The 15,336-nt window shown below is 29.2% G+C and overlaps 1 protein-coding gene across 1 annotated transcript in view; it reads right to left on the bottom strand.

The window, feature by feature from the left end:
• Positions 1 to 229: 229 nt before the first annotated feature.
• LOC130237387 (interleukin-6 receptor subunit beta) overlaps positions 230 to 15,336 on the bottom strand; it is a 51,757-nt gene continuing 36,650 nt past the window's right edge. Inside the window, exons 9-15 of the mRNA XM_056468323.1 lie at positions 13,204 to 13,395; positions 10,853 to 10,951; positions 9,355 to 9,498; positions 7,007 to 7,135; positions 6,829 to 6,919; positions 3,764 to 3,845; positions 230 to 1,491 (exon numbers count right to left, since the gene is read on the bottom strand). Coding sequence (XP_056324298.1) covers positions 1,027 to 1,491; positions 3,764 to 3,845; positions 6,829 to 6,919; positions 7,007 to 7,135; positions 9,355 to 9,498; positions 10,853 to 10,951; positions 13,204 to 13,395 — 1,202 coding nt within the window. The 3' untranslated portion in view covers positions 230 to 1,026. The remainder of the gene's footprint in view (positions 1,492 to 3,763; positions 3,846 to 6,828; positions 6,920 to 7,006; positions 7,136 to 9,354; positions 9,499 to 10,852; positions 10,952 to 13,203; positions 13,396 to 15,336) is intronic.

The following is a 15,336-nucleotide window of genomic DNA, read 5'->3' as shown; positions in this document are numbered from 1 at the left end:
GAGATTCGTGATCCATTACACCACGATTAGATACTACTTCCTTACTAGAATGTATTCGTTAAATACTGCACTGTAAACAACTATATGACCAATATGTCATGACAACATGTTTAGGTTAATTATAACTTAAAAAATTAGGTTATAAACATGATTATAGCTTAGTTTTATAAGTTTTTAACATTTAACCAAGGTTAGTTATGCACTTTTCATAAAAAGCCTAACGAATCATAACAACTTGTGTAAAATGGCCATCTAATGTCACCTTTAAAGGTCCCATGAAGTGCTTTGAAATGTGCATTTTTATACAACGTTTGCCGTAATCTCAACTGAAACATGAAGTGAGGGCGGGACATAGAGTGGCTCCTCCCCTTTATTAAAAAACAGCGTTTTGTTTTTTGCAATGGGAGTGGTTGAGCTCAAGCGCATCAAATGAAAAGCAAATGAGTTGCATCTTCAAGGGGTCAGGGCATGTCAGATACTAGAGAGCATTTGATTGGTCAGAAGATTGGATGAGAAACTGAAGTATGAGGTGGCGTGGAAAAAACTAGGCGAAAGTGACAGACAAGCTTTGGAAGTTCATATCTTCCAAATGTGAATTTTATCACTGTTTTGTACCGCACTAGCTTATAGATACACAAACACACTGATACTAGCATCTAAAAAATGTTAGTGACTTTATTTTTAACTCAACATTAAATCAGCTTGCCATATTCAGCTTGCCAAATGTTTCTCGTATGTTTCTTTTGTTACTGAGAGGAAAGCCTTCATCACATATTATTTACATATTCGTCTAATCTCCGTCCTCAGCATGTTTGCTAACCACTGCAGATTTCCAAACCTCAATTTACCCCAAACAAATAGCACAAAATAGCTTCATCATGAGTGAATTGGGGCCTTCATGCACTCCCGGGGTGTATCTGTGGATCTGAAAGCACACAGAGATGGTGTTTGATATGAGGGCTTATGTCTTCCCTGCTGGTTAAAGTCATGTAAGACTTATTGTTATTGTTTTTACGGCAAGATAAACTATGTGTTGGTATCATCCGATAAAACCTGCACAGACTGCGGAAGCTCATGCGGCTCCAGAATCCGGTACGAATCAACAATTGTCACGAATGGTGCGTAACTCTGCGAAACATGCATGTAGCCGCATAAATCTGCATGGTCGGTGCATGAATTTGCATGATTGTCTTGATGATCCAGGAGCGACTCAAACAGGAGATCGGCGGGGTCTTGTTTATATCCTGCAGGAAGGATCGGGTCTGGTATGCTGTAGCTCTGGTTCGGGAAAAATGCTGGGAATGTTTTTTGGAGTTTGGGCTCCAGGTATGTTATAGTGGAGGAGCTGTTGGAGGTGTTGGTTTGGGTGTTTTTGTTGTCATGGTGGCTAATGGTGTGGTAGGGGAAGACCTGGACTGGGACGTAGTCTTTTTCACTGTAGCCCTGATCAAGAGACATGATGGAGCTCATGAAGGAGGTCTGGAACATATGCTGGTGAACATATGAGAGAAAACTCAATCTCAAAAACACACAGTATATATGCTACAATATAAATATTATTATATTGCATTGTATTATTTTATATTATTTTATATTATATTATATTATATTATATTATATTATATTATATTATATTATATTATATTTTATTATATTATATTATATTATATTATATTATATTATATTATATTATATTTTATTATATTATATTATATTATATTATATTATATTATATTATATTATGTTACGTTATGTTATGTTATATTATGTTATATTATATTATATTATGTAATATTATATTATGTTATGTTATATTATATTATATTATGTTACGTTACATTATTATGTTATGTTACGTTACGTTACTTTATGTTATATTATATTATGTTATATTATGTTATATTATGTTATATTATATTATATTATGTTATATTATATTTTATTATATTATTTAATATTATATTATATTATATTATATTATATTATGTTACATTATATTATGTTATGTTATGTTATATTATATTATATTATATTATATTATATTATGTTATATTATATTATATTATATTATGTTATGTTATATTATATTATACTATATTATATTATATTATATTATATTATATTATATTATATTATATTATGTTACATTATATTATGTTATATTATATTATATTATATTATATTATATTATATTATATTTTATTATATTATGTTATATTATGTTATATTATATTATATTATATTATATTATATTATATTATATTATATTATATTATATTATATTATATTTTATTATATCAAATATTTGGCATAATGCAAATGATACATAATTAACTAGTAGTACTGACACTATTATCATAATTATCATTCTATTACTACTACTACTAATAATAATAAGTATTGTGTGTAGAATTTTGAGGAAATAAAAGGAATTTAATCCATTTTGGAATAAGGCTGTAACATAAAAAAATGTGGAAAAGGTGAAGCGCTATGAGTACTTTCTGGTAGCACTGTATTTCATTATATTATTAAGGATATTTGGCATTATGCAAATAATTACATAAATAATAGTACTTCAATTATTATCGTAATTATCATTCTATTATTATTAATAATTACATTTAACATTGATAACATTTTTACACAATACGTTTATAAATATTAATCTTTTCACATTTTACATTATGTTATATGAAATATTTGGCTTAACGCAAATAATTATATAATATTTTAATAGTACTAGAATTATTATTGTAAAGATCATTCTATTACTATTAATAATAATTACATTTAACATTAATGATATTTTTACACAACACTACATTTTTACACAACATATTAACCAATAATAATCCATTTGCATATTACATAGGGCAAATATTTACATTACATAAGAACAATTATGATTGTATTTATCATTAATAGAATAGTAATAATATATAATAATAATATATAATAATAATACATTTTTACACAAAACATTTATTGATAATACATTTACATATTTGCTACACAATCCAAATACTTACACAATTCATTAATAGCATTAGGATTATTATTGTAATTACAATTATATTATTAATAATACACATTTACACATTTTAATAATAATTATTTACTCAATACATTGTTATTAATAACACATGAAGTAAATATTTACATAATTTATTATTAGTAGAATTATTAAAATAGACTATCATTATATTGGTAAAAATATAATAATAATAATAATAATAATAATAATAATATTTAAAAATACATAAATAGTTTTTACACAATCCATTTATTAATGATAATACATTTCCAAATTTATGATGCATTATGCAAACAATTACTTCATTAACAGCAGTAGAATTATTATAGTAATCATTATATTATTATAATTAATAATAATAATACTTTTATAATACATCTTTACACTATCCATTTATTATTAATACATTTACAGATTGTATATGTAATGATAAATACACCTAATATGATAAATGGTTAATAATTTTTATTATCTTTATTAATATACAAGAGCATGTAAGTCACTACAAATAAAAGTGTCTGCTAAATGCATTTTGTCCAAATATGTAATATATAAATAATAATATTCAGTTTTCAGCATTTACATTTGTTTTCATTACTGTGTATTATATTATTAACTGCTCTTTTTAGACATTGTTGTCCACTGTACTGTTTATAGATTATGAGATGTATAAATTTCTTCCAGTCAACATGTGGGTTTTATCAGAATCAGTGCTCATTGTTTTCATACCTGAGATGGTTTTCTGTTAGACCAGGTGGACACGCTGCTTTTTGAAGGGTCTGGTACAGTCGGACACAAACACTGTTTAATCCTAAAAAAACCATAAGAATAGTAAGTACGCAGCACACTAATGTTGTCAAATTATATATATATACACACAACCCCAAATCATAAAAAAAGAAAGTATTGATTTCTAAATTAACCTTGACTTGCATTTCATTGCAGACAATACAACAAACATTATTTAATGTGCTCCTCATGTTTTTTAATGTGCTCCTCATGTTTTTCTGTATTATTCTATTCCATTTCATTCCATTCTATTGTTTTGTATTGTTCTATTCTACTTCATTCCATTCTATTTTATTCTATTCTATTTCATTCCATTATATTCTATTTCAATCCATTCTATCCTATTGTTTATTTCTATTCTATTCTAATTCATTCTATTCTAATCTATTTAATTTCATTCTATTCTATTCAATCCATTCTATTTCATTCCATTCTTTTGTTTAATTCTATTTTATTTTATTCTTTCTATTATATTTCATTCTATTCTATTCAATTCTATTTCATTCATTCTATTGTTTAATTCTATTCTACTTCATTCTATTCTAATCTGTTTATTCTATTTTATTCTGTAACATTCTATTTAATTCTATTTGATTCATTCTATTCTATTTTTCATTCTATTCCATTCTATTTTATTCTTTTCTATTTCATTCTATTCCATTCTATTTAATTCCATTCAATTCTATTTCATTCTATTCTATTTAATTCTATTTTATTTCATTCCATTCTATTCTATGGTTTTATTCTATTATATTTCATTCTATTCTATTCTATTCTATTGTTTTATAATATAAGCTGTAACAGTAAAGCATTTAGCACTTTGTAATGTTGCCATTCCATTTCACAACACTTAAAAGACATTTAGGGACTGAAGACACCAAGTGATGAAGAGTTTCAGGTGTGATTTTGTCCCATTCTTGTTGCAAACAAGTCTTAAGGTGGCCAACAATCGGGGCTCTTCATTGTCACATTTTAAGCTTCAAAATGCACCGCACATTCTCTATTGGAGACAGGTCGGGATGGCAGGCAGGCCAGTCGAGTACCTGCATCCTCTTCCTCCTCAGCCAGGACATTGTAATGTGTGCAGAATGTGGTTTTGCATAGTCTTGATGAAATATGAATGGGCGTCACTGGAAATAAGGCAGCATATTGTGCTCCAAAATCTCTATGTGCTTTTCAGCACTAATGCTGCCATCACAGAAGTGTAAGTTACCTTTGCCAAGGGAAACAACACAACCCCATACCATAACAGACCCTGGACTATAACACTCTGGATGATTCTGAGCACACGGTATACATTTCTTCCAAAAAATACCTGAAATACTGATTCATCTGACCACAGTACATGTTTCCACTGTGTGATGATCCAACCCAGATGCCTTCAAGCCCAGACAAGTCGACAGCACTTCTGGACACTGTTAACATAGAGCCTCCTTTTGGCACAGTACAGTTTTCATTGGCATTTGTGGATGTAACTACATATTGTGGTACTTGACAAAGGTTTGCCAAAGTAGTCTTGAGCTTATGTGGTGATATCACTCATAAATGAATGAGGATTCTTGATACAGTTCAGCTTTGGCTTATAACCTTGTCCTTTATGCACTGAAATTCCTCCAGATTCCTTGAATCTTTTAATGACTTTCTGCACTGTTGAAGGTGAAATATCCAAATGTCTTCCTATCTTTCTTTGAGGAACATTGTTTTTAAACATTTCAATAATTTTCTCATGTATGTACTGCAAACTGGTGATCATCAGCCCATCTTTGCTCCTAAAGGACTAGACCTGTGTTGGATGCTGCTTTTGTACCATAATTACAATCACCTGTTGACATCACCTGTTTCAAATCACATCATTATTTAACCAATTTACCTGATTACTAGCCTTAAATTGCTCCTGACCCAACTTTTTTTGGAATGTGTTGCAGATCTAAATGATAGGAAAGGATGCATATTTACAAATGACAGAAAGTTAGCCAGACATAACATGAAATATTTTTGTTTATATTGTCTGCAATGAAATACAAGTCAAAGTCAATTTGGAAATCACTTCTTTCTTTTTTTTATTTGTGTTTTCCAGACTGTCCCAACTTATTATTATTTTTTTTTGGAAAACATAATGCAATGCAAAAATGAAAAAAAAAAAAAAAGTTTGTCATGTTTTCCTGATTGAAAAATACTGATTCGAAAGTCTGATTTCTTTTAGTTTGGCTGGAATAAAAGCAGTTTTATTTAGTTATTTTTTTAAATAACTATTTTTAGGGTCAATATTATTAGCCCCCCTAAGAAATGTCTTGCCTAATTAACAATATAACAATATAATCTGAATACTAGTATCTTGAAAAATAATGGATGAAATATTAAAAGAAATTAGTTATTATAAACAAAAGAAAGTAGTTATTTAAAATTAGTTAATATAACTATTATGTTTAAAACGGTGTTGAAGAAATATTCTCTCAATTAAACGGCACTGTGCTAAATAATTGTAATTTCAATAATTTCAATAATTTTATATTGCCATTAGAGCCAATAATAATAATAATAATAATAATAATAATAATAATAATAATAATAATAATAATAACAATAATAATAATATAATATCAGGAAAGTGCTGGGCATCACGGTGGTGTAGTGGGTAGTACTATCACCTCACAGCAAGAAGGTCGCTGGTTCGGGCCTCAGCTAGGTCAGTTGGCATTTCTGTGTGGAGCTTGCATGTTCTCCCTGTGTTGGCGTGGGTTTCCTCCGGGTGCTCCGGTTTCCCCCACAGTCCAAACACATGCAGTACAGGTGAATTGAATAAGCTATATTGGCCGTAGTGTATGTGTGTGAATGAGAGTGTGTGGGTGTTTCCTAGTGTTGGGTTGTGGCTGGAACGCTGTGTAAAACAAGTGCTGGATAAGTTGGCGGTTCATTCCGCTGTGGTGACCCCTGATTAATAAAGGGACTAAGCTGTAAAGAAAATGAATGAATGAATATCAGGCAAGTGTATTGTGCTCTCTTACTTGACCCTCATGCAGACGGCGATTATTAGTATCAGAGAAGTCAGCAAAAGCGCACACAGCAGAATGGGAATCACTTGTACATCCTCAAGCCCTGTGAACGGAACACACACACATTTAAAGTAAACATTGTGTTTATACGGGGATAAATGTTTCAGAAAGTAAAATGCAGTTGTTTTACCAACTGCCACCATCTGCCACGGCCCGACAGCGCCCCCTGCTGCAGTGTGAGCTTTTACACTGATATTATACACTCCTGCAGTCAGACCATCCAGAGACATCTGACAAACACCAGCGCCCACCTGCTCATCTACACACACACACACACACACACACACACACACACACACACACACACACACACACACACACACACACACACACACACACGCGCACACGCACACACACACACACAGTTGAATACTACATTATTAGCCCTGCTTTGTAATTTAAATTCTTTTTCAAATATTTCACTAAGTGCCATTTAATTTAGCAGAACAAGGAGATATTTTTCTTCTGGAGGGTTTGTCTGGAGAAAGCATCTTCTCTCCTTTAAACAGCGCTTGGGAAATGATTGAAAAATAGCACAATTTTCACTGACTATTAATTCTGTCTTCAACTTTATATTTAGACACAGCCAGAAGTTTTAAACAAAAAAAAGCTAACATTATATATATCATGTACTATTATTTACAATGGAGCCAGAAAATATACAGTTGAAGTCAGAATTATTAGCCCCACCTTGATTTTTTTTTTCTTTTTTAAATATTTACTAAATTATTTGTTTGATTTCGGCTAGAATAAAAGCAGTTTTAGATTTTTTAAGAACTTATTGGCCCCTTTAAGCTATATATTTTTTTGATAGTCTACAGAACAAACAATCATTATACAGTAACTTGCCTAATTACCCTAACCTGCCTAGTTAACCTTATTAACCCAGTCATTTAAATGTCATTTTAAGCTGTATAGAAGTGTCTTGAAAAATATCTAGTCTAATATTATTTACTGTCATCATGGCAAAGATCAAATAAATCAGTTATTAGAAATGAGTTATTAAAACTATTATGTTTAGAAATGTGTTAAAAAGCTCTTCTCTCCATTAAACAGAAATTAGGGAAAAAATAACAGGGGAGCTAATAACTCAGAGGGGCTAATAATTCTGACTTCAACTGTATGTGCACTTTGAAAATGAAGGATTTAAAATTTTAACGGCCAGAGGTTGTCAAATTTATGCATGCACTATTCTATTATTTTCTATTCTATTCTATTCTATTCTATTCTATTCTATTCTATTGTTTTATTTTATTCTATTTCTTTCTATTCTATTCTATTTCATTCCATTCTATTCTATGGTTTTACTCTATTCTATTCCATTCTATTCTATTGAATTCTATTATTTTATACTAGTCTATTTCATTCTATTGTATTCTATTCTATTTCATTCTATTCTGTTTTATTCTATTTTATTCTGTATTATTCTATTCTATTTCACTCCATTCTATTGTATTGTTTTGTTCTATTCTATTTCATTCCATTCTATCCTATTGTTTATTTCTATTCTATTCTATACTATTCTATTCTATTGTAATTCATTCTATTCTATTCTATTTCATTCTATTCTATTCAATTCATTTTATTTCATTCCATTCTTTTGTTTAATTCTATTCTATTTCATTCTTTCTATTATGTTTCATTCCATTCTATTTAATTCTATTTCATTCATTCTATTGTTAAATTCTATTCTATTTCATTCAATTCTATTCTGTTTATTCTGTAACATTCTATTCAATTCTATTTTATTTTATTCCATTCTATTATATTTTTATTCTATTCCATTCTATTCTATTTTATTCTTTTCTATTTAATTTTCTTACATTCTATTTAATTCCATTGAATTCCATTGTTTAATTCAATTCTATTCTATTTCATTCTATTCTTTTTCATTCTATTTTATTTCATTCCATTCTGTTCTATGGTTTTATTCTATTCTATTACATTCTATTCTGTTTCATTTTATTCTACTCTATTCTATTGTTTTATTCTAGTCTATTTCATTCTATTCTATTTCGTTTAATTCTATTCTATTCTGTTTTATTTTATTCTATTCTATTTCATTCTATTCTATTTCATTCTATTTAATTTCATTCTTTTCTATTCCATTCCATTTTATTCTATTTCATTTCATTCTTTTCTATTCTGTTTTATTCTATTCCATTCTATTCTAGTCCATTTAATTTAATTTCATGTCATTCTATTCTATTTAATTCTATTCTATTCTATTTAATTTAATTTCATTCTTTTATATTCTATTTTATTCTGTTCTATTCTATTCTATTCTATTCTATCGTAATCTAAACTAATGATTTTATTGTAAATAGAGCTATTAAAGTCATCTGATAAAATTTTTTTCATATCGCAATATTTACTGCAGAAAATAAATAATTTTTCTGAAATTGTGCAGCTCTAACATTTGCTATTTGGCTATCAAGCAGAATAAAGCATCTTATATTGCAGAATGAAGCATCTTACTTTTGTCTTTTCCGTTTATACTCCACAGGACGCTGTAGTGCCGAATGAAGCCGTGAAGTTTCTCTAAAGGAACAGGATCCCATTTGAGAGAAACAGAGCTGCTGGAGATTTTCAGCACTTTCAGCTGTGGGCCAACAGAGGGCGCTGAAACACAACACATTCATCAGTCAATCACATTTACAGTCTGGCCCTTTATTTCTCTAATTCACCACTAAATAAAAAACACCATTTACTCATCCTCAAGTGTTTCCAAGCTTTTGAGTTTCTCTTTGTTTTCAAAAATATATTTTAAAGAATGTTGGAAACTGGTAGACCCTTATATTCATAGTAGATAAAAATATTCATTTGTAGGTATAATTGGTAAGAAGTTAATATTAATAACAACAACAATAATGCATATGTACATACATACATACATACATACATACATACATACATACATACATACATACATACATACATATAGAGTAAAAGTAAAGGTAAAATTTAAAAGTAAAATATATATAATGTAAAATACAAGTTTGTGTACTATTTATTTCATTAATTATATATTTTACTATTTTATTATTACTACACAATGCTCAATTGGTACTAATGGACCTAAAGTGTGCCAAGACAATATCCCCCACATTATTACACCACCACCACCGGCCTGAACTGTTGATACAAGGCAGGATGGATCCATGCTTTCATGTTGTTGATGCCAAATTCTGACTCTACCATCTGAATGTCACAACAGAAATCGAGACTCGTCAGACCAGGCAACGTTTTTCCAATCTTCCATTGTCAAATTTTGGTGAGCCTGTGTGAGCCTCAGTTGTAGCCTCTCGATAGCCTCTTGACCAGTCTGGCCATTCTCCTCTGACCTCTGGCATCAACAAGGCATTTGCGCTCACAGAACTGCCGCTCACTGAATATTTTCTCTTTTTCAGACCATTCTCTGTAAACCCTAGAGATGGTTGTGCATGAAAATCCCAGTAGATCAGTAGTTTATGAAATACTCAGACCAGCCCGTCTGGCACCAACAACCATGCCACATTCAAAGTCACTTAAATCCCCTTTCTTCCCCATTCTGATGCTCGGTTTGAACTGCAGCAGATCGTCTTGACCATGTCTACATGGCTAAGTGCATTGAGTTGCTGCCATGTGATTGGCTGTTTAGAAATTTGTGTTAACGAGAAGTTGGACAGGTGTTCCTAATAAAGTGGCCGGTGAGTGTACGTAAGTTATTATTATTATCAATATTTTATTTTTGAAAATAATATAAACTAAAATGACAACAGATTTGAAATAAATGACATACATTAAATATGGTATAGTCAAAATAAAAATTTGACACCCAGAAAAAAAGGACATTTGGACTGGATTTAAAACCTTACATTAACCAACTTTCAGGATGAAATAAAACCTGGTGTACTGTATGATTCTATGAAGATTACTGCAGCGATGCCACAGTTTCAGTTTTAAAGAAATGGACAATTTCAGTGTAATTTCTGACCTGCTTCCTGTGTGAAAGCGATGGCTGATATTTCACCTCCGGTCTGTTGTCCAAACAGACTCACAACTGATAGATCATATGGCACTCCTGACAGAAGACCTAAAGCGCACACACACAAACAAACTGTTCAGAGATTTTATATACATATATATATATATATATATATATATATATATATATATATATATATATATATATATATATAGAGAGAGAGAGAGAGAGAGAGAGAGAGAGAGAGAGAGAGAGAGAGAGAGAGAGAGAGAGAGAGAGAGAGAGAGAGAGAGAGAGAGAGAGAGAGAGCATCCAGAAAGTATTCATATCGCTTTACTTTTTCCACATTTTTTTATGTTACAGCCTTATTCCAAATTGGATTAAAGTCATTTATTTCCTCAAAATTCTAAACACAATACCCCATAATGACAATGTGAACAAAGAGTTTTTTAAATTGTTGCAAATTTATTAAAAATAAAAAAGCTGAAAAATCACATGTACATCAGTATTCACAGCCTTTGCTCAATACTTTGTTGATGCACCTTTGGCAGCAATTACAGCCTCAAGTCTTTTTGAATATGATGCCACAAGCTTGGCACACCTGTCTTTGGGAATTTTTGCCTATTCCTCTTTGCAGTACCTCTCAAGCTTTATCAGGTTGGATGGGAAGCGATGGTGTACAGCCATTTTCAGATCTCTCCAGAGATGTTCAATAGGAGTTAGCTCTGGGCTCTGGCTAGGCCACTCAAGGACATTCACAGAGTTGTTGTGAAGCCACTCTATTGATATTTTGGCAGTGTGCTTTGGGTCAGTGTCCTGCTGGAAGATGAACCGTCGCCCCAGTCTGAGGTCAAGAGCACTCTGCAGCAGGTTTTCATTCAGGATGTCTCTGTACATTGCTGCATTCATCTTTCCCTCTATCCTGACTAGTCTTCCAGTTCCTGCTGCTGAAAAACATCCCCACAGCATGATGCTGCCACCACCATGCTTCACTGTAGGGATGGTATTAACCCGGTGATGAGCGCTGCCTGGTTTTCTCCAAACGTAACACCTGGCATTCACTCCAAAGAGTTCAATTTTAGTCTCATCAGACCAGAGGATTTAGTTTCTTATGGTCTGAGAGTCCTTCAGATGCCTTTTGGCAAATTCCAGTCAGGGAGTAGATTCCGTCTGGCCACTCTACCAAACAGGCCTGATTAGTGGATTGCTGAACAGATGGCTGTCCTTCTGTAAGGTTCTCCTCTCTCCACAGAAGAATGCTGGAGCTCAGGCAGAGTGACCATCGGGTTATTGATCACCTCCCTGACTAAGGCCCTTCTCCTCAAATCACTCAGCTTAGATGGCCGGCCAGCTCTAGAAAGAGTCCTGGTGGTTCCAAACATCTTCTACTTACGGATGATGGAGGTCACTGTGATCATTCGAACTTTCAGAGCAGCAGAAATGTTTCTGTAACCTTCTCCAGCTTTGTGCCTCGAGACAATCCTGTCTCGGAGGTCTACAGACAATTCCTTTGTCTTCATGCACTGTCAACCCTGGGACCTTAAATAGACAGGTGTATGCCTTTTCAAATCATGTCCAATCAACTGAATTTACCACAGGTGAACTCCAATTAAGCTGCTGAAACATCTCAAGAATGATCAGTGAAAACAGATGTTCCTGAGCTCAATTTAGAGCTTCACGCCAAAGGCTGTGAATACTTCTGTACATGTGATTTTTCAGCTTTTTTTTTTTTTTACAAAACATTATTAAACTGCTAAGTGACATTTCAAGTTGATCTCTTTCTTTGTTGTAGTTCTGTATTTATACCATAATAATTGTATTGTATTTAGTGTGAGATTGGACTCACATATCTGGAATATATGTATTTTGTGTTGACCACTCTTTGTATGACCCTGAGTTACTTTTTGGTTGGCCATCTTTTTGCTTCTAATGAATCTCCTGTTTTTGCTACTGCAGACTAGTTCAGTAAAAAGAAAGGAAGAAGAAATGCCCACAAGTGTTTAGCGTTTTTCCTCATCGCAAACACAACAGCAGTCTGCTAGTGTTTGCGTTGCTTTGGCTTTTTCAGGGTTAATTATTGTGATATGCCCACTGCAACAGAGAAATACAGAGAAATCTCTGTAGACTGATGGCATTTCATGTTGTTCAGCCTTATAATCTTAAAATGTGAGCAAAATCACCTGTTTTGTCATCACCTTAGACATTAAGCTAGAGAATCGTTTTAATACTAGCTCTAAAGTGATGTTTGTGAATGAGCAACAGTTTCTGCTGTTCTACATATACAGTATATATATATAAGAACACAAAATTGGTATGTTTAAAATATTAAAATTTATAATAGAAGTGTTTGTTTTTCAGACCTGTAACTATAAAACTTCTTGCAGTTTCATTAAACTGTTCCCAGTACAGATCACTCGGTCCACTGTGAGGCACAGATGTCCACTGCAGCACGAAGCCGCTCTCTGATTGGTTGAAAGTCGATGTCCATTCCACCTTAAGCCGAGTGTCGTCCAATGAGGTGACGCTGATGTTTTGAGGTGGCGGGAGCTCATCTAGGACAGGAAATGAGAGATGGTTTAGGATAAATAATGCAGGGTTCCTGAAAATTATGCTGTATTTATGAATGTTTGTGCATTATTTCCCAAAAACATCACTGTATTCAGGACTAAAGCTGATTGGTTTTCATTTTTTGGTGAAATCCTGACCTTTTTTTGTAGATTGTAAAAAGCATTTTGTCTTTTTTGTCATTGTACATGACGTTTACACTCTAAAAATGCTGGGTTTTTTCAAACTAAATCTGTACTGATTGTATAAAACAATGGTTGGGTTAGGTCATATATGTCCCAATTTGTTGAAATAATGCAGCATTTTCAGAATCTATAGTTGTTTTTTGGGGTATAGTACAAAATTTTAAAAAATATTTTAAGTAATTATTGTGGTAAAGACTACTTTAAGATTTGTTTTACAGATGAAAGGTACTGTGCCATGATTAGACTTTTTTTAACCCAAATTAAACCCAACAGACTCAAAACAGCGAATACAAAAACTTATAATAAAATCACAAAAACTAAGAGCTATAATTATTCCAATTAATAACTATGTTATGTTATATTATATTATATTATATTATATTATATTATATTATATTATATTATATTATATTATATTATATTATATTATATTATGTTTTGTTATGTTGTTATATTATGTTATGTTATATTAAATTATAACTATATTAATTAATTAATTATTATATTATATTATAACTATTTTAATTAATTATTATATTATATTATATTATATTATATTATACCTATTTTAATTAATTATTATATTATATTATATTATATTATATTATATTATATTATATTATATTATATTATATTATATTATATTATATTATATTATACCAATTTTAATTAATTATTATATTACACTACATTACATTATATTATATTATATTATATTATATTATATTATATTATATTATACCAATTTTAATTAATTATTATATTACACTACATTACATTATATTATATTATATTATATTATATTATATTATATTATATTATATTATATTATATTATACCTATTTTAATTAATTATTATATTATTATATTATATTATATTATATTATATTATATTATATTATATTATATTATACCTATTTTAATTATTATATTATATTATATTATATTATATTATATTATATTATATTATATTATATTATATTATATTATACCAATTTTAATTAATTATTATATTACACTACATTACATTATATTATATTATATTATATTATATTATATTATATTATATTATATTATATTATATTATACCTATTTTAATTAATTATTATATTATTATATTATATTATATTATATTATATTATATTATATTATATTATATTATACCTATTTTAATTAATTATTATATTATATTACATTACATTATATTATTTTATATTATATTATATTATACCTATTTTAATTAATTATTATATTATTATATTATATTATATTATATTATATTATATTATACCTATTTTAATTAATTATTATATTACATTACATTACATTATATTATTTTATATTATATTATATTATACCTATTTTAATTAATTATTATATTATATTATATTATATTATATTATATTATATTATATTATATCATATTATATTATATTATATTATATTATATTATATTATATTATACCTATTTTAATTAATTATTATATTATATTATATTATATTATATTATATTATATTATATTATATTATATTATATTATATTATATTATACCAATTTTAATTAATTATTATATTACACTACATTACATTATATTATATTATATTATATTATATTATATTATATTATATTATACCTATTTTAATTAATTATTATATTATTATATTATATTATATTATATTATATTATATTATATTATATTATATTATATTATATTATACCTATTTTAATTAATTATTATATTA

The sequence above is a fragment of the Danio aesculapii genome, chromosome 2, assembly GCF_903798145.1.
Source record: "Danio aesculapii chromosome 2, fDanAes4.1, whole genome shotgun sequence".
Classification (NCBI taxonomy): domain Eukaryota; kingdom Metazoa; phylum Chordata; class Actinopteri; order Cypriniformes; family Danionidae; genus Danio; species Danio aesculapii.
This window is presented reverse-complemented; position numbering and strand designations above follow the sequence as displayed.